The sequence below is a fragment of the Heterodontus francisci genome, chromosome 30 (assembly GCF_036365525.1).
Source record: "Heterodontus francisci isolate sHetFra1 chromosome 30, sHetFra1.hap1, whole genome shotgun sequence".
Taxonomy (NCBI): Eukaryota; Metazoa; Chordata; class Chondrichthyes; order Heterodontiformes; family Heterodontidae; genus Heterodontus; species Heterodontus francisci.
In genome coordinates, this window is record NC_090400.1 from 36,137,947 (window position 1) to 36,158,329 (window position 20,383).

Here is a 20,383-nt window from a genome sequence, read left to right on the forward strand (position 1 = left end):
AGAGTTAGTGTGAGGCTCATTTGCAATTGCAATTAGAGAGCAGTGAGCAAGGACTCACTGATGTGGTAAGCTAAAACACTCTTCTGAAAGATAAACCCTGTGTCATGATTTTTTTTCCCCGGGTAGTATGCGGCGTGTCTTTAAGACAGCCAGCTTCAGAAAGTGCATCTTGGTTGCCCCGGATACAGCCAATCAGAGACCGAGAACAGGATATATAATGTTGTGATTAACTTTTGAAACTAGCTGAAAGACTGGCTTTTGAGAGACACACAGACTGTTCTGCCAGAATGTATTGAAGGAAATAGGAGAGCTCTCCCTCTGTCTATTTAAACCCTGTTTATTATACGCTCTCAAAATTTTAAAGAAGCTTCAAGCCAGATTAATTTCTTAAAAGAGAATAACCAATTAACTGTAATTGCTGTGTTCATCGCTGGAGAAGAAAAAGAGCAACACTTCAACTGCTGAACTGGACTACTGACCTATTGAAGAACCTTTTTTCCCCCATCGGACAACTGCGAAGACTTCAAGCAAGCTTGGACTGTTTCTCCATTGGGAAGATTCCATTTTGGAAGGAGCGTAAATCTGCAAGGACTTTGTTTTTTCTATTTTTTTAATGTTTTTATCTTGGTGTTTAAGAATGTAGTTTTTTCTAATCAGTTAATTTGTTGATCTAAAGACACCTGATTTGGTTCGCCTCATTTGGGGGTTAATAGATGGTTCAATTCGGCTGTGGTTTTCTTTAATTTGGAAAGCTAAAGTGATATGTTAAGCGATCTACGGAGTGAAGGGACTGAATTGACGGCGGAAGGAACAGGAGGAAAGGGAGTTGAAGCAGCTTGAGTTAGCTAGGGGGACGAAAGAGTAATCCCAGTGAAAGCCTTGCCAGTACGGAGAATACAAGTAATGTAGGGCTATTTGCTGAATTTAAAATTTTCCCAATTGATGCCAAAGTTCAATGAGGGAGACGTGGAAGCATTTTTTGTAACTTTTGAAAAACTTGCCAGACAGTTAAAATGGCTGGCCGAGAGTTGAACACTACTGCTAGAAAGCAAGCTAACAAGAAAAGTCCATGAGGTTTACTTCCTGTTGCCAGATGAGAGTTCATTAAATTGTGAACTGACTAAAAATGCTGTCCTCGGGGCATATGAGCTAGTACCTGAAGCCTACTGCCAGAAGTTCCAAACCCTCCAGAAGCAAGCTGATTAAACTTAATTGGAGGTTGAGAGAAGTAAGCAGCTGGCTGTTGACCAGTGATTCAGGGCTCTTAAAGTACAGCCCAGCTATGAAAACCTCGAGAGGTAATTCTCCTCGAGGAATTTAAAAACCCTCTCCCCTCTCCATAAAGACCCATTTGGAGGAACAAAGAGTACCTAGAGCGAGGCAAGCTGCAGTTCTCGCTGATGAGTTTGCTCTAATCTACAAGTCGGTTCCCCAGGGGAAAACCTTTCCTAGTCACCCCCACAAATCCGAAAAGGACAAAGGGTGGGAAGATGATAAGAGCCCAAGTAGTCCTGAGAGAGAAAGAAAATTTGGACATGCAGGGGGCCCCCCTCCAGTCAAAAAGGATAGTACTGTAAGTAGGAGTGAGACCTGTGTGCTTCCATTGTAATAAGGCAGGTCATCTAAGAGCTGACTGCTGGAAACTACGAGGAAAGCCGGTAGGGTTAATCAGGGCACACCTGCTCCGTGCAGGAGAAGGGACCCTAATTGAAAGCGCAGCCAAGCAGGCTGTTGCTTTAACTGCAGCAGCAGTATGTTCCAGAAAAAATGCTGCAGTTGATGCAGGAAAATTTATTAGGATCCCTGAAGGTTATCAGGACTTTGTATCTGAAGGGAGAGCAACCCTATACCTCTCGAGTGGGGCAAGCAAGCCCATATACTGAGGGTTACAGGGGCCACTCGATCCCCTTTGCTGGGAAAAGTTATGACCTTTCCCCCCAGAGAGTGCAGTAAATACCAGAGTGGTGGTGAATGGTATTGGAGGGCAGTGTATGCCCATACCTTTACACTGGGTGCATTTGAAGTTTGACCTAGTTTCGGGACCGGTGACCTTGGGGATTGTCCCTCGTTTGCCTGTGGACGGGGTTGACCTGCTCCTAGGTAATAATCTGGCGGGGGCAAAGGTGGTGGCTTCCCCAGTAGTGAAAGAGAGACCGAAGAGGCCAGAGAGACAGGGCAGTGGCAGGAGACGGTCCCCTGCAGTTCCCCTGAATGTGTAACAAATCAGGCCATGGCCAAACCAGCTCCCCCAGAGGAGACTGAATTGGCACTACAGAGGACCATGTGGTCAGTCTGTCTGAAACTTTCTTTGAAAAGTTAGAGGACCTAGGGAATGGATTAAACGGATCTTCCCTAGCTGAGGCTCAGCGAGCCAACCCAGTATTGAGAGAGTTAGCCCAGGCTGCCCAGACTGAAATTGAAGCAGAGTGAGTCCCTGATTACTACTATCTAAAGAATGAGGTACTGATAAGGAACTGGAGTTCTCCTCACATGCCTGAGGACAAAGAGCGGACAGTGGTGCTGCAGAGGTACCGGAAAAATATTAAGAATGGCTCATGAGTTGACAATGGCTGTACATTTCGGTATACGAAAAACAAACGCCCGCATAAGGCAGCAGTTTGCCTGATCAAAACTACACAAGGTGTGGTGGAGTACTGTAGGAGTTGCCACATGTGCCAGGTTGAGGGGAAGCCCCAACCTGCAGTGAAATTTGCACCCCAAATCCCTGTACTGGCGTTTGGAGGACACTCAAGCAGAGGGCTGGTAAATTGTGAGGGACCCCTGCTGAGAACAAAAGGGGGAAAAAAGGGACAAAGAGTACAGGTTAAAGGAGATTTGGGAGGATTCTCAAATGAAAACCCGTACTATCCAGTCAGCCAACCCCAAAATGTTGGAAAAACAAGACCCCACATCCTCCTATGTAAATGCAGACAACCAAAGCACCCTACCAGGGTTGCTAACAGCATTTGCAGAAACAGACGGGGACAAAAAAGTCCTCGAGGGCAGAGAAACAGTGAGGGTGATGCCTCATCTAGTCAAAGTGCCACAATGTGCAGTAGAATCTGGACAAATACCTGCAAGCAGGAATGTCCCAGAGGACAAAAGGAAGATTAGCAAAGAATTCACCCCCACAGTCAGGAGAAAAGGGAACCAACAATACCCTGAAGTGAGCAGCACTTGCATGACTCACCAGAGCACTGAAAATGAGGTTAGAGTGGATCCACCAACTGCCGACCCTCATGATCAGAGCTCCAAACCAATGCTAATTAAATCTAACCATCCCCTTGTAGATCCCAACAGGAACAAAGGCACCCTGGACAATCATGGAAATGTGCAAACCTCAAACCTCCCCAAAAATCGCATGTTTATTGGGATGACCATTCCCAATGTATTGAAGCCTCATAGTGAAGAAACTTTAAACCCCTTGGGCAACACATAACTATCTCAGACCCACCTCAGGGATAATGGGCAGTTTAAAGCAGCACTGCTACAAGGAAAGACAGGCTGTAATAATTTTAATATTTCTGAATGAAGGAGAGAATTGCATGTGCTTTCCTGTATTTTCTCTTCCTTCTGATTTATAATGAAATGCTCCCGTAATGTCGCATTTCATTCGGCGAGAGGTGAAGGTGTGACGGAAATTACACCTGCAAAATAGAAACCTATAAATTTTTGTCATATGGAACACTACTTGAACCCTTTTTACTGGACATTGCCCATAACTTGTTTTATATTAAAAAAAAACCACAGAGTTGAAAAGTTGAAAGCATGGTTGTACATTTGCATTCTGAGAGACAATGGGAGTGCTCACTGATTCAATTAACAAGATTGGTCGGGGCAATCATGATCAACATGCTTTGTCGGTGTAAGAGCCAAAACTCCACACAGTGTGACTGGAGAGTTTTGAAATCCAACAACCGTCCCAGAAGATGCTGTTTCAAACAAAGATGGTCACATGACTTACCTGCTGGCCAGACTGGGGAATGTTTGAATTGTGCATCACAGAAAGGTTTTTTGGAGACTGCAACTGAACTCAAAGGAGAAAGCACCTCTCTCTCTCTGTCCCTCTCTCCAGTATAGTCCCAGGAAAGCCACGGTGGCAGTTTAAGCCTCAAGACCACAGAATTTTACAGGCAACCACCGAGAAGACAATTGAAACCTCTCTTTGGCCTTCTGGTATTAGAGAAGCAAGTCCGAAAGTGTGCACTGGGCCCCAGCTAGAACTTCAACCAAGGACTTTACAGTAAAAACAAAAGACAGTAACTGAACTCCATTTATTCCCTACTTTAACCACACCCCCGCCCAATTCTTTCTCCCCGTCTGTATCTATTTGTATGTGTTTATCTCGTATGCATGCTAACAAGGTTGTGACATGTATTTTAGTAACTGAGTTAGCGTGATAAGGCTAATAAACGTATATCTTTCTTGTTTAAACCCAAGAAAACCTGTCTGGCTCATTTACAGTTACAATTAGAGAGTGGTGAACAAGGACTCACTGATGTGGTAAGCTAAGAACACTGTTTTGAAAGATAAACCCTGTTACAGCCAAACCAGGAAAGGGGCAAAAGGGGAGCTTGAGACCCCTTCCTCACTCGGTCATTACAATGGATTATTATACAATGATTCTATCTAGCGTAAAATTAATGACTTCATTTTTTTTTTTACAGAAATGTCTTTGCAACTATTATTGCAATTTTTATGTTTCAGTCTCGAGCCATGTCTCGGTTAGCAGCTGCGCACAGAGGAGCTGTCCGTGCATTACAGATGTTTGTTGGTCAGCTTTCTGGACAACCAGAGCAACAGATTCCTACCTACTACAAGGAGCTGGGTCAGTTAATTCGACGGCTTTCCCTTTGCTCTGCCCGAATGCAAAGTAACATGGACTCTTCTATACCAGAAACCATTATTAATATCCTGCAGCAAGTTGAGGTAAGTCTTGAGTAAAAACTTGAGAACTGTTGAGGTGCTGTGTTATTAAAGCACTGACATGAAGTTTGAAATTGAGTGCCTGTATAACTGGGCACCTTAGAGTTTGCGAACTCGTAAAACACCAAAAACAGAGATGCAATGGGCAGCCATTTTTCCTTCCCTTCCAATGGCTATGTGCGAGCTCAACTTCTCTTATTTACTTCATTTGTTGCTGTAAAATACTCAGCTTACTGCTGCTACATGGAGAGTATTAACAACTTTGTCCACCAAACCTCATGGTTTTTTTTTTACCTGCGTGAATTTGTTTTCTTGGACTGATTTTATGAAATCCTATCTTCTGCTCTCCCCATGCCCTTTTTATGTTCTTTAATTTTTTGAATACTGTAATTCAGTTAATTGATTTGCATTAATTGCCACTTGTTGCAAAGTCTTCCGAATAATTCTTGCCTTGCAGAGGTTTTTTTCTAATCCACCCCCTTTAGTATCTAGCGCTATTCTTGAGAGTGTGCCATTTTGTCTTCAATTTATCAACCAATGGAAATTAGCCTAATTCTCCCCTTTGTCTTCTCAATGTAATGGAATTCAGCTTTAATTTCTTGAACCTTTTTTATATCTTAGACCTATCATCTCTGTTACCTTTGGTTAATTTTATATTATACTTTCTCATATCTTGTATCGTTCATATTGCATGGAGCTCAAAATTTCACACCGTATTGCAGCTTTTAGAAATGATAATCTCGGACAGAATTAACAGTCACTTAGCCAAATGTGGATTGATTAAGGAAAGCCAGCACAGATTTGTTAAAGGCAAATCCTGTTCCACTAACTTGATTGAGTTTTTTGATGAGATAACAGAGAGGGTTGATGAGGGTAATGCAGTTGGTGTACATGAACTCCCAAAAAGCATTTGATAAGGTGTCACATAACTGGCTTGTCAGCACACTTAAAGCCCATGGAATAAAAGGGACAAGGGCAGTGTGGATACAAAGTTGGCTGAGTGATGGGAGTAGTAGCAAGTGGTTGTTTTTCAGACTGGTGGAAGGTATATGGTGGGGTTCCCCATGGGTCGGTATTAGGACTACAGCTTTTCTTGGTCTACGTAAATGTCCTAGACTTGGGTGTGCTGGGCACAATTTCAAAATTTTCAGATGACTCAAAGCTTGGAAGTCTTGTGAACTGTGAGGATGGTAGTGATGGACTTCGAGGACATAAAAAGGCTAGTGAAATGGGTGGGCATGTGGCAGATGAAATTGAATGCAGAGAAGTGTGAAGTGATTAATTTTGGGAGGAAGAATGTGGAGAGGCAATATAAAATAAAGGGTACAATTCTAAAGAGGGTGCAGGAACAGAGCGAGCTGGGGATATATGTGCATAAATGTTGAAAGTGGCAGGGCAGGTTGAGAAAGCAGTTAATAAGGCATACAGGATCCTCGACTTTTTAAAAATAGTGGCATAGAGTACAAAAGCAAGAAGATATGATGAACTTTTATAAAACACTTGTTCATCCTCAACTGGAGTATTGTGTTCAATTCTGGGCACCACACTTAGGAAGGATGTGAAGGCATTGGAGGGGGTGCAGAGAAGAATAACAAGAATGGCTCCTTGCATGAGGGACTTCAGTTGTGTGGATAGATTGGAGAGGCTGGGGTTGTTCTCCTTGGAGAAGAGAAGGTTGAGAGAAAATTTGATCGAGGTGTTCAAAAACATGAGTGGTCTGGACAGAGTAGATAGGGAGAAGCTGTTGTCATTGGTGGAAGGGTCAAGAACCAGACGACACCGATGGTGAATGGTTTAAAAAAAAAACTACATGAGGAAAACGTTTTTTATGCAGTTAGTGTTTAGGATCTGGAATGCACTACCTGAGTGTGGTGGAAGCAAATTTAATCTGGTCTCTCTAAAGGGAATTGTATAATTATCTGAAGAGTGAACATTTGCAGGGTTATGGGGAAACCTAGGAATGGGACTAGCTAAGTTACAGAGAGCCAGCATGTAGAGGACGGGCTGAATTACCTCCATCTGTGCTGTAATCATTCTATGTTTCTATATGCAGCTTGAGCATCGTTTAGTACAGTCATCATGAACTTTGTTGTATTTAATCCCTCTCGATTTTAAACCCCAAATCTTATTTGTCCCCTCAATTTTTTTTTTTTATTGTCCACCCACTTTTTATATTTTGTTATCCCATTAGAGAACCTTTTTAAAAAGAAATTTGAACTGTTATTGCTGAAAGAATTATGCCACAAGATTTCACATTTTAAACAAGAAATACTTTACAAGAGTTAAACAAAGCAAGCACTACTAACTTAACTCAACAATTTGTAATCACTTATATTTTAAAGCCAAAATCTCAACCACATATCAGGTCTTGTACTTTAAACTTTAAATCACAACACACCGCTCCCTGTTTGACTTTTACTTCCACCCAAGAGTTCCCCTGTACTTTACAGGATCCTGAAGGTTCATTCACTTCTCCTGGGACCAATCCAAGGCATACCACAGCTCTCAGGAATTCACTCCTATTCTCCTTGGTTTCCCAGCTATCTTCCGAGGTGAGGTGTTTCTTGGGGGTTCTCACTCTAGCAACCAGCTAGGCGAATCCTCCAACCCTACTTCAATACCTCAAAAATTTGGATTTCCCCAGCCTGAGCAAGGGCCTCACTCGCATCCTTGCGTAGTGGCTTCAAATCAGAAAGCACACTTGGCTCCTGATAGCCCTTTGCTACTGGGTCCAGCTGCTTCCAAATACCAACTGACTTTCCTGTGAGCAATCCCAGAGATAAAACACCAGGCCAAAAGGCATTTCCCTGCATAATTATCTCCATAGTAATGTTGTGCATCTGGGATATCCCAGATAGCAATTTAAACTAATTTAACTTCTAGCTTTCAAAACAGAATCTTTGATCCTGTACCTACATGAATGATTCATATTGCTAACAACGACAGGGCAATTCTCTTCAGACATATTGACTTCCGCTCCCCAACTAAATAAGCCCACCTGCTGTTTTATGGCTCTCAATCCTCTGGGTGAACTCAATGTCAAATCGGGTACAGAAAGAGAAATAAGGAGTAAGAAAAGAGGCAATTTATACAACTTCAACAGTTATACAAATCAAAATGGAATAAACCAAGCAAACCAACATAGTATTCACATAACCGATCATCCTCATCAACCAACCAAAGTGTGAACAAAATCACTTGTACTTGGGAAAATAGCACTAACATTTCAGCAATTGCAAAAGCACAGCTTATAACTTAAGTGCGCTGGCTATTTTGGGCACTTCAATCAGTTCTTCACTTGGTAAATCCCCTAATGTTTTATGCATTGAGGTTTTGAAATATTGGGGCAAAGAGGGCCATTTGGGGGAAGACGTCTTCTTGTGAAATTGGCCATTTGTCTTGGTTAATGGATTCCATCTGATAAGGCACTAAAACCACTAAACACTTCCTTTATTTTCACCTGACTGTTAGGTAGCAGTTACAACTCTGACTTACAAATGTTCCAACCAGAGAAGCTGTGATTAAGCCCAAATGGCAAAGTTGTCAATCAAAGACTTGCATATACACAGTAATGCGGAAGCTTCATAAGCAGTGAGGATCATACTTCTAATAGTTTGACCAACCAATATAGTTTTAACATCCACTGTTTAAGAAAATAGCATTGACGCCATGTCCGCTGCAAGTGTTAAGGACGTTTTATGAAGTTGTAAAAATGCCCTCCATCACTTTCATAGTTGCCAGTTTCCTGGCCCTAACTGTGTCCTCTTCACCATGGATGTTGAGTCTCTCTACAACTCTAACCTCCACCAGGATGGTCTTAGGGCTTTCCGCTTCTTCCTGGAACGGAGGCCCAACCAGCCTCCATTCACCACTACTCTCCTTTGCCTGGCTGAACTTGTTCTCCCATTGAACAAATTCTCCTTCAACTCCACTCACTTCCTCCAAATAAAACTAGTTGCTGTGGGTCCTAGCTATGCCTGCCCTTTTGTGGGACATGTGGAACCTTCCTTGTTCCGGTCCTTTTGGGGCGGCCCCTCCCTCACTACTTTTTCCAGTACATTGATGACCATGTCCGTGCTGCTTTCTGCTCTCTCCCTGAACTGGGAAAACTTCTTCAACTTTGCTTCCAATTCCCACCCTTCTCTCACCTTCTCATGGTCCATCCGTGACTCTTCCGTTCCGCAACTTTTCTGTCTCCGTTGCTCAGGATAGTCTATCAACAAATATTCACGCCCAATCACTCCTACAGCTGCCTCGACTACACTACCTCACACCCCTGCTTCCTGTAAGGACTCCATTCCATTTTCCCCATTTATCTGTCTGTCAGATCTGTTCTGATGATGCAACCTTTCATACCAGCACTTCTGAAATGTCTTCTCTTTTCCTCAACCAAGGATATCCCCACCCCCACCTCCTACCATGGTCGACAGGGCCGTCAACCATGTCTGCTCCATTTCTCACACTTCTGCTCTCATCCCTTCTCCCTCCCTCCCAGACTCATGACCGGGTTCCCCTTATCCTCACCTTCTACCTCTCCAACCTCCATATTTAATGGATTATCCTCCTCTATTTTTGCCACCTTCAGCATGATGCCACCACCAAACACATCTTCCTCTCCCCTTTCAGCATTCCGAAGGGACTATTCCCTCCCTGACATCTCAGTCCACTCCTCAATCACCCTCCACCCCCAGCAGCCCTTCCGCTTCCATTGCATCTCTCTATGCAAGTACAGGAGATGCAACACCTCTTTCACCTCCTTTTCCCCTCACTATCCAAGGCCCCAGCACTCTTTCCAGGTGAAAGTGATTTATGTGTACTTTCAATTTAGTATACTGCCTTCTCTATTCTCAATGCAGTCTGCTCTACATTGGGGAGAACAAAAGCAGATTGGGTGACCACTTTGCGGAACACCTCCGTTGAGTCCACAAGCATGACCCTGAGCTACTAGTCGCCTGTCTCTTTAATTCTCCACCTTGCTCTCATGCTGACCTCTATCCTTGGCCTACTGCAGTGTTCCAATGAAACTCAACGTAAGCTTGAGGAACAGCACCTCATCTTTCAATTTAGGCACTTTATAGCCTTCTGGACTCAACATTGAGTTCAACAATTTCAGACTATAATCTCCATCCCCGTTTTGTTTTTCTTTTTGGTCTATCCTTGTTTTTTCTCTTGCTTTTGCTTTCAGATGGCAGCTGTTCATTCTGCCATTCACACCTGCTCCGGGCACATTTTTTGTTTTTGTGTCTTTTCTTGTCCTGCATGACTAACTCTTTTGTCATTTTAATTTCTCCTGTTTTCTGCCCTATCGCGGACCTTCTCTTTTTTTGTTTTTCCTTGGACCCTCCCCACCTTTTACACGTTCAAAGCCTATTACATTTCTAACTTTTCCCAGTTCTGATGAAAGGTCATTGACCTGGAATGTTATCTCTGTTTCTCTCCCCACAGCTGCTGCCAGACCTGCTGAGTATTTCCACCATTTTCTGTTGTTTTTTCAAATTTCCAGCATCCGCAGTATTTTGCTCTTGTTTAAGGGCATGTTTGCCTCATCTGTAAAAGCAACCTGAAGATCATCTTTGGGTATGATCAACAAGGAATATTGATGTCAGCGGTAACAGTTGTATTGGCACTAAAGCTGACCAAAAACATTAAAACAGGCATTTAAAATTGAAGACCTTATGAATGATGTGATGAAGTGTGAAAGTCAATAAGTAGAATAGCTAAGTGCTTTGAACTTCCATATGTTGCTTCATTGACTAGTAGGACATGTACTCACACTTCAGATTCCTCCCATAATTTACATAACTCCATCTTGGAGAGAGAATATTAAAAAAAGGAATCATTACAGCTTACTGTTATGCATCTCCTAGTGTTTGGTCACAGAGGGCAGAAATCTACAAGGAGGCCCGCTGCCCACTGTAACAAGGGATATCTGTAGTTTGGGGAGACCTCGAATTTGAAGGAAGGGGAAAGAAATCCATGAAGGATTATAAAGTTTTATTTCAGAGACCAAAGATGTTTTATTTTGTGGATTTATCAGGACCTGGATTCACTGCTTGGAAAGCAACTTGCTCAAAAGAAATCAAATCAATTGCCACAGAGAGCCCGAAGTGTTTCTCCACCGAACAGAAAACGATCCTTAGGTAGACACAGAAGCCGTTCTGCTGAAAGAGCACAAAAGTCGCCCATCACAAAGGACAATGTTTCATGTACATTAAAGCAGTTGCCTCCTCTTAAGACACTGCAGATTGGTAAGTCAGAGAGTTCCTTGAAAAAAAAAATTCCTTCCAACACTGATGAGACAATAACATTGAGAAAAGAGGTGAAATTTAATGTTAGTGCTATGGATAATTGCTTGTTACATAAATTAACAAGTCACCTCTTCTGAAGTGGTATTTGTGTTTGAAATGTAAATGCAAACTTTCACCTAATATTAGCAGAACTAAATTATGCTACTTTTCTTGGTAAAAAGATAATTGTAATGAATCCTAATCATGACCAAAATTGGGACTCAAGGTATGGTCTGACCAGAACATTATGCAGTTTGATCGTGATACCCTCTAACTTATGTTCTACTGTTTTTGTCATAGTTAAGCATTCTATTGATTTTTTATTGATTGCTGCTCTGCATTAATTGGACACAATGAAGCTCAAGTTTACTGAGACTCACAGGTTTCTTTCAATTTCTTCCTTAGCTATTTTAATACCATTCATGGAGTATGTGTGTTTCCCATTTTTCTTGTTATCTGTAGTATTTTACACCTATCAACATTAATTTTCACCTGCCATTGATCTGACCTACATATCTTGTCTAACACATTCTGCAATATCTGAGCTGCCTGCTTAAATTCCACTGCCCCCTCCTAATATGGTATCATGTAGAAATCAGAATAATTTGCATCGAGTTTCTGAATGACTGAGTGCTGTAAATTGGAAAGAGTAGTGGACCCCTGTTAAACTCCACTCTACTACTTTCCACCCTCCTAACAAGGACCTCTGTTGTTTTGTACCCTTTAGCCAACTTCTTGTTCATTCTTGAGATTCACCACAATCCCCACAGCTTTGATCTTAGATAGAGCTTTTTGTTGGGAACTTTGTCAGATATCTTTTGGAGGCGTAGGTACAGTATGTACAATCACAATCCATTTGGGTTGTCATTTCTTCAAAGAAGACGAGGAGGATTGCCAAGCAGGGTCTTCACTTCTGAAACCATGCTAATTATTAGGTTATTGTACAGATAATTCTCAATTTGACACCTGATATTGTACTAGTCCTCATATTCTAGTTTCTTTGTAAGTTTTTATGATCTCGTCTCTGACTGCCATCTTAATTTTGTACTGTTGAAAAGATTTTTATTATGTTTTGTTACTGCACTTCTGCATTTTTCTGGGATTATTTGGCTCTTCTGAGCAGCCTTTTGCATGTGTCTGCATGTTCCAATATTTGCCACAGTGAAACCTTTCCCTTTTTCTTCAGGATTTTTAGAAATAATTTTTCTTTCTTTAATTTGATTCATTTAATGTCTTGCGTCTTTAGTCTGCACGTGTTGATTCTAGGTATGTATTTTTCTGAGAGTCGTTAACCAAGACCAGGCCAAGGCAGGCATTGCCTCTTGTGGTTTCCTTGCTATTTTATGTTGCATTTGTCACCTCTGCCTCTAAACTACTTGGGTTTTCTTCCAATTTGGTTGATTGAAGTCTCCTAATTAAATAACTATCCTGCCTTCACAAACCCTTTATCATCCTACAGAGCTTATTGACCTATCCTGTTGGTTTGTATCATGCCCCTAATGTTAGGTTATTTTTTCCATTACTAAAAATGTCTAACTGAATATTGTATTATTAAGCTGTGGTCACAGAATCCTCCTGTACCTTATTCGTATTATGCATGTAAAATGGTTGGAAAAATAGCTTTTTATTTTATTGTTTGTGTCACTTTTTAAAGGTGTTGTGTATTTTAAGTCTTCAATTCCAAGTTGAGTTGTATATTTTACTTTTATATCAACAAAGTATGTACTTCACTCAAAAACCTGTACAAAATGCAGCACCGAACCATTGTACACAAAGTATGAAAAATGGCTGCACAAATGTACAGCCAAGATATTTGTCTTTTTCTCTCGCATGTGTCATGTAACCGTTCTTGCTGATGTAGAGAGGTGGATGTTGATCTGCTTTTATAATCTGATTATAGGTTCGTTTATATATAATCGAAGATGTACTATACTGTTAATTGAGAGAACTTAGTAACTTGGTTTGTTTGCCACAATAAATTGTGCAGGTACTTTTTCTGAATGTAAGTGATACTGACTTGTACTTGAAAAGTAATATACAATGTTCTTTCATGTGTAGAATTTGGTTTAAAAAAAAAGCAGAAAGTATTTCTTTGGTACATGTGAAAATATTTTAAATGCTATTAAATTATTAATTTTACAGAACAAAAAGATAAATTTATTCATGCACCCTTTAACAAAATGTGTTTTATGCACAGATGAAAGTTGCCATGTTGCTGAATCTCCCAGATTCCAGCAATGCAGTAGAGAGTCCCTGTCTGCCCATCAGGAACAAGAGCAGGAGGAAGGCCCTTCAACTCCTGATAGGAATGCTGTGCTGAGTGCTGGGTTAGAGGCCTTACAGCGGGTTGGAGCCTTGAAAAAATCTGTTACAGAAAAAAAAGCAACTAAGAAAGGAGTGCTGCTGCCTTACAGGTCATACGTAAGTTGTGCACACTGATTGTATTGTGATATTTTCTTATGAGGGTGGCTCATTTTGGTGCTTTCTTCAATTATTAAAACCATAAGCATGCTCAGTACTAATATTATGGCCCAGATTTTGTTGTACTGATTGTAGCAAGGCTGTCGGCGTCCCTGATTTTACAGAATAAAACTGACAGTAACTTCTGGCTTCAGCACATGTGCAATTAAATGTGAAAATCTGGAAGTTGCTTTCACTGATGCTTTGTTCCTCCACAGGCTGCGCTGTTACAGTCTTTGTTGATGCACAGAGATCACTGTAATGGTGTGAACTTGGGGTAAATTAAGCACGAGTCTGGCACAAAAAACAGATGAAAATATTGGAGCTTGTGCAATCAGGGGTAGCGGTGTTTTTAACAGGGTAGATATGTGATTATTGCTGAACAACATCTGGCCCCAAAAAAATAATTTTGCAAGTGTGGAGTTGCATTCCATCAGAAAAAAAATTATTGCAGCTTTTTAAAAAAAAAAATATCTTTTTTATAGCTTTTTTTCCTCTTATCCCTTACTCGCACATATATGTTGTAATCTTTATTTTGCTTCCTGTGCAATGATTTAAATGCAATTTTATATTTCCTGTTTGGTTTACTTTCTGCTTTTCAGTCGGAGTGTCTTATTCAGGATTCCTCAATCTGATTGAAGAGCCTCCCTGCTGTTTGTCCTGCTCAGATGCCATATTTGTCAGTTCCGAAGAAGGGTCACTGACCCGAAACGTTAACTCTGCTTCTCTTTCCACAGATGCTGCCAGACCTGCTGAGTGATTCCAGCATTTCTTGTTTTTGTTTCAGTTATACTTCATGTCTGGAGTAGGTCTGAAACTGCTTCACAGCAGCACAAGAAATGTAATGTAACTTGGGAATGAAGCCAATGAAATTGAATTCTGGAAGATAATCTCACACTGTTTTGGCAGTGTGAAGCAAGGTTTCAAAATTTCATTTTTGAACTTTATTTAATGTTTGTAAAGAACCAGCTGTTAACATTTAAAAAATGCATCCAACATTTGGATGTAAGTGAGCAGAGTTATGTGCGTGTCTGACCACAAGCAAACCTAGAGGCACCAATGCAACTCAGCATTGCCAGCTTTTACACCTTTGTAAACGGGTATTGGTTTCAAACCAATATGTGCAGTGTACCTAGGTCTTTAGAGATTACTGTGAATGACTCCAAGGTATGTTGCTGGCTCTGAAAATCTATCCTTATACTGCAGTTTTAGAATTTTCCTTGCTATTTCATTGAATCTGTTGATTATATTGAAAGGTAAAGTAATTCAGTCCATTACCATTCATGTTTATTTTTCTTTTCATGGGATGAAATTTAGCAGCAAAGAGGACAGAAGACTCTTGCACTGCAAGCCTGCTTTCAGAAAGCTACTGTATCTTCAGAACTAAAGAAAAATCAGGGACAACCTAAAGAAAGCAGACCTCCCTGGATTCCAGGACACTCCACTTCCCCTCTAGCATCTTCTAAACGGCAAGTAACCTTGGAGCAATGTGCAAATTTTCTGATAACAATTGTTATTTGTTATATTGCATCAATGATATAACAGAACATGTGTATTTCAGCTGTATAGATATCTTTAAGTTGTCCTGTTTTCTATGCAGATAAAAAGAACAAAAATTAAATCTTAGTTATTTGAAAGAAAATGATTATAAACTTAATGCAGTATTTTGTTAATACGAATATATGATTGCTTTTATTCTGGTCACAGCAGTGAAATATAAATTTGGCCTGTGCTATTGTTGGATTCGACAAATTATTCTTCACAACACTTAGTGAATGACTAGAATATAAGTGTTTATAATTCCTTAGAGTTCCATGGAAAAAACAGAAAACAAGATTGGAATGCCACAAACCTAAACCTGCAGACAGAAGTCCCACCAGCTTGCTAAAGGAAATGGAACAAGAACGACAAGAAGCTGCTAAGACTGAAGCAATTAGGTAGAAGCGCTGATTTCAGTGGTTTTGATCACAAGATAATTACAAATGAGGAAGGCCATTTGGCCCATTTTACTTCATTCAAGGAAATTCTAATGCTCTTCAATTGTAATATTCTGTTCTTTCTCAAATGGTTCCAGGGATTTTGCTTCCATTACTTTATCATTTTCTACGTGGTGTTCATTCTGTATGAAGAATTTTCTGATCAATCCTAAAATTACCCTTTGCTAGTTTGAACTTGTTCTGCTCCTGCAGTTTAAATTAAGGTGATATTCTGGGTGATATCTTGAAAGATGCATTAAAAATTTGTTTAGAAAATTATTATGTTTGGACCAGTTTATTTGAGAAATGTAGCCGGGAACGAGGAACTGGATAATGCAGTGGGTTAGATTTGGGTCTTTCATCACTTGGTTTGATTCCAATCAAACTGATTACACTGGAAGTATCTTGTCTGTTTGTATGATGTTTCTATTTGGAATTAGTTTTGAGCAGTTGCATTATATAGTTCATACTGTTCATGGGCCCATAGCACTGAACTGCCTCTAATTTGGCAGTCTGAACACTGCAACTGTGAGAAAATGGAAAAATATCGTAGTGTTCTTTTCTAGGCTGAGGAATGGTAGAGGGAGTTTTACTCTACATCTAGCCATGTCACTGGCCTGGGAGCTGTTACATTCTCCAACACTATTACTTTTAGGTTGAAGATTGTTATTTAAAAAAAAATGCAACATAGAACATGGATCAGTGAGGATAGAGCTGAAATGATGGAGATTCTGTACTAATTTTCTTTCCAATGCCATAATAATCTGCCAGAGAGAGCTTTCAAAATTAATTTTTGTGTGCTATAATCAGTGTTTATGAAGTCAGCAAACAGTAGTGTCTGTTGTATTTCCAACTGGTATCAATTATCAAAAAATGTTACATTAAATAGTAGAAACTATTTCCTACTCTGATTTGTTCTTTGGAAGCCACAATACAATTTCAGTCCAAGGGTACATGTTGGACAGCAGAGTCTAATTCTTGGGAGTAGAGACTGCTACTAAATGCTATTTAAATATCATGTACATTTAATGTATCTTATTTTTGAAAACTAATTTTAGGTTAGCTTGGCTTGATTCTGAGACTGCCCGCAGGTTGAGGGAGCACAATGAACTCTGCATACAAGAAATGGACCGAATAAAGAAAATGAGGTACAATTTCTGTAACTTCTAATTTTTATATAGCTATTAATAAATTGCATAGGAAGCCATCACTGGATCCTTGTTGATTTATACTAAGCACCAGGGACTTAATTTATAACAAAGGGAGATGATGCATTTTATTCATGTACTCAATTACAAATTTGATTTGTAGCTTCCCAACATGTAGTTTTGAAGGGAATAATTAAAATATTACGACTATAAAGTGAGACTATGATCTAAAAATATTTATTTAAATAAATATTATTTGTTAGATCTGAAGCTGGATCCCCCAGCAAATGGATTGTAAAAGCAGAGGAGGAAATTCGTGAGAAGCTTCAACCCTTGTTGGACAAAGCACAGGTATCAAATAAAGAATACCTCCAAAGCTGAGTTGATTAAAGTCTGAATAATCAGATTTTTTTTTTTTAAATCTTGTATGTTCTGAATTCACAACCACCCTATTCATTATTTTCTGTTAAAATGCTCGTGCAATTTTGAGTCTAGCATTTGGGGCTGGATTTTGCGCCAGGCGGATGGGAGCTGGCCACCGACGTAAAAGTCGGTGGCAAACCCGCTTCCGCCCAACCCGGGGATCTGACCCACATTTTATGGGTCCCTGGGCTTTAATTGTTCCGAGGCAGGGATTCCACCCGCTTGAGTGAGAACGTCCTGCCTTGTTGAGTTGCCGGCCAATCATTGCATCCCAGCCGAGGACATGGAGCCATGACTGAAGCTGTGTAAGGGTTGCCTTGCCGGGGAGATCGGTCGCATCAGGCAAGGCAAGGGTGGTTGTTTGCTGGGAAGTGGGGGGGTGTCTCAGGTCGTGAGGGTGGTTGGGGAAGCGGGTGCGGCCCTCAATTGGGCACCCTGTTGCATCCGATTGTCAGGGCCCCCTCCCCCTGGTGCGCTGGGAGGCTGCCAAGTATCACTGGGCGGCCTTTCACGTCTCCCGGACACCTGTTTAGAGTCAGAGAGATACAGCATTGAAACAGGCCCACCGAGTCTGCGCCAATCATCAACGACCCAGTTATGCTAATCCTACATTAATCCCATTTTCCCTCTCGCATCTCCCTCAAGTCTCCTACCACCTACCTACACTAGGGGCAATTTTTACAATGACCACTTTACCTATCAACCCGCAAGTCTTTGGCATGTGGGAGGAAACCCATGTGGTCACAGGAAGAACCCAGAACCGAACCTGGGTCGCTGGAGCTGTGAGGCTGAGTGAAATACCCGTGGAGGTGGGCGAAGGCCCTTAAGTGGCCATTAAGTGGCCACTTAAGGGCCTTGATTGGCCTGGGCAGGCAGTCCGTTCCCCTGCCCCTGCCCCCCCCCCCCCCACCGGCCCACGTAAAGTGGGGCGGAGGCGGGAGCAGGCTGGGAAGGCCTCCCAGAGCTTCCCGCTCAATTTTACGCCACCATCCGGCTCGCTAGGGTGGCATAAAATTCTGGTCTTGATTTCTGCTGGTGGTATTATATCCGATTTATGTCTTTTGCAGGACACCTAAACAGTTGTACTGACGAGGTTGCTAGATTGGCAATATTAGATAGATGTTACATGTGAGGTTTATGATCAAATAAGGTAATACAGATTACAGACATATAAATATAGGGAGCTGGTTCCTGTTTAAAATGAAATGCATCAAAAGAGTCACTTTTTGTTACTTTTTAAAGTTTAAAAATATAAAACTTGCGTCTTGTACAAGGAAGTGAGATCTGACAAGTCTGAATATTCGTGTTGTGGAGGTTGATTTCAAAGGACCTTATCTGAGAGTCTCTCGAATAATGACTTTGATCTGGTGGGTACCCCTGTAAGACCAATTTAATTTTTTTAAAAACACTGCTTATTATATTCCGAAGAACAGGCTGTTCAATTGGCTGTATGTTATTGATTTCAGGAGCTGCTTTCACTTAGTTAAGAATTCCACATTCTATTCAATGGGCAGTCAGAATTGCTTCCATGGAAGAAATGATTGGCTCTTTAATTTGCTGCTGCTGTTTTACTTGTATGATTCCATGATTCTTTTGCTTACGTCTTGAGATTCTAGATAGCGCCACTGAAATTGTAGTGCTCTTTTTCCTTTGCTCTGTCATCTAACAGTAGGAAAAATATAGGGCTGAATTTTTGCTGTAGTATGGCATCTAACTGTGTCTGGCAGTAGTTAGACTTGCCTTTGCATGTTTTGGTTTGAAACTTTTTGCATGACGAGTTGCTGAAAGTGGGAGCTGATAAATTCACATTGAGATAAATGGGGCACTTGGGACCTGAGTGAACAGGACAAGATACTGTGTATTTCTCTAATGAACCAGATTAACTGATTGTGAAAGTAACAGCACGAGGACTAAGAAAGAAGTGTAAATTAAGAGTGGGTGAATTCAATGTCTAATTGGGTACAGAAAGAGATATGGAGAGGGAATGAAAGGTTGGATTGAGAGAGAAAAAGAAAATGAAAAAGTAACTTGCATTTTTAAAATCTCTAACAATTAAAACCTGGAAGGACTGAGACTCCATAGTTGTCAGTGCCACAGAGGTTGATTGGCAGTAATTAACACTTGCCATTTAAAGGATACTTGGACTGGAATGAACAAGACCTCACTTTTGGTGAGTTTCATTTGAAAATATAGCAGTTTGAAAGGAATTCAAGGTAATTCAGTGGTGAGGCAGACAGTGATGCTGTTTTTGCGAACCTAATGACAGCGTGGTGCGTCTTGGACTGCAATTTTTGTTTATTTTGAGCTTAACTGCACATCTACTGTTTGCCTGAAATTGCTATACCATTTATACATAAATAATGGTGAGCACTGTTAGCTTGTTGTTACTTTGACAGAAAAATGTGGGCCATGGTTGCTTATTAATATTATGGGCCGGAAGTTGCTGGAAACTTGAGCCGTAGTAATGACTCATTAATGAGTGCAATTACAGAAACATAAAAGTACCAGGAAATAGTGGAGTGAGCTATTCCATTTGTTATGTTGCGTTGTAATTTGCTGAGACATTTTTGCTTCTCCACTGATGCACTCGATTATGCCATTCAAAGGTGGTTTTATGTCACTCACTGCTCCGTTGCAGTCTGTGGAGATTGCAAATTTCTTGGATTAATGCCTATTTTTGCACTATAGCCACTTAGACTTCAAAATAATACTGCAAATAATCTGTTATTGACGTACTGATGAGATTTAAGGTCCTCACATGATTGTCAGCCTAGGAGGCCAACAAAGGACAAATAAAACAATGTGCCTAAATTAGCTGCAACATTTGCTATATATACAAGAGTGACTGCATTTGAAACATTGGTTGTGAAGTACTTTGACTTAGCCTGAATATCTGATAAGGCACTATATAAATGCAGGTTCTTTCAACTCAATAGATTATAAGTGATTCTTGGGAGAAGAGAACTCGAATCAAAGACACTTCACTCCAACAGCAGCTGTCATTACAAGTTGCTGAAAAGGTAAATAAATTTATAAACAAGTGATAGTGTTTCACATCCAAGTTGGTGTTAATTAATATAGAATTTGAACTGGACAAATATATTGTCTAGCTACCTGCCTTAGAAAAGTAAAATTTAAGTTTGTCAAATGTTTTGTGTTGATC

The 20,383-nt window shown here is 40.7% G+C and overlaps 1 protein-coding gene across 7 annotated transcripts in view; it reads left to right on the top strand.

Moving 5' to 3' along the window:
- kiaa0753 (KIAA0753 ortholog) overlaps positions 1–20,383 on the top strand; it is a 58,418-nt gene that overhangs the window by 14,566 nt on the left and 23,469 nt on the right. For 5 of the 7 annotated variants that reach the window (XM_068010376.1, XM_068010369.1, XM_068010372.1 and 2 more), the window contains 8 exons: positions 4,708–4,929; positions 10,964–11,174; positions 13,411–13,634; positions 14,991–15,142; positions 15,482–15,610; positions 16,708–16,797; positions 17,061–17,148; positions 20,157–20,240. In XM_068010376.1, the coding sequence (XP_067866477.1) occupies positions 4,708–4,929; positions 10,964–11,174; positions 13,411–13,634; positions 14,991–15,142; positions 15,482–15,610; positions 16,708–16,797; positions 17,061–17,148; positions 20,157–20,240 (1,200 nt within the window). The remainder of the gene's footprint in view (positions 1–4,707; positions 4,930–10,963; positions 11,175–13,410; positions 13,635–14,990; positions 15,143–15,481; positions 15,611–16,707; positions 16,798–17,060; positions 17,149–20,156; positions 20,241–20,383) is intronic. The other 2 variants (XM_068010371.1, XM_068010375.1) reach the window with 2 other exon arrangements.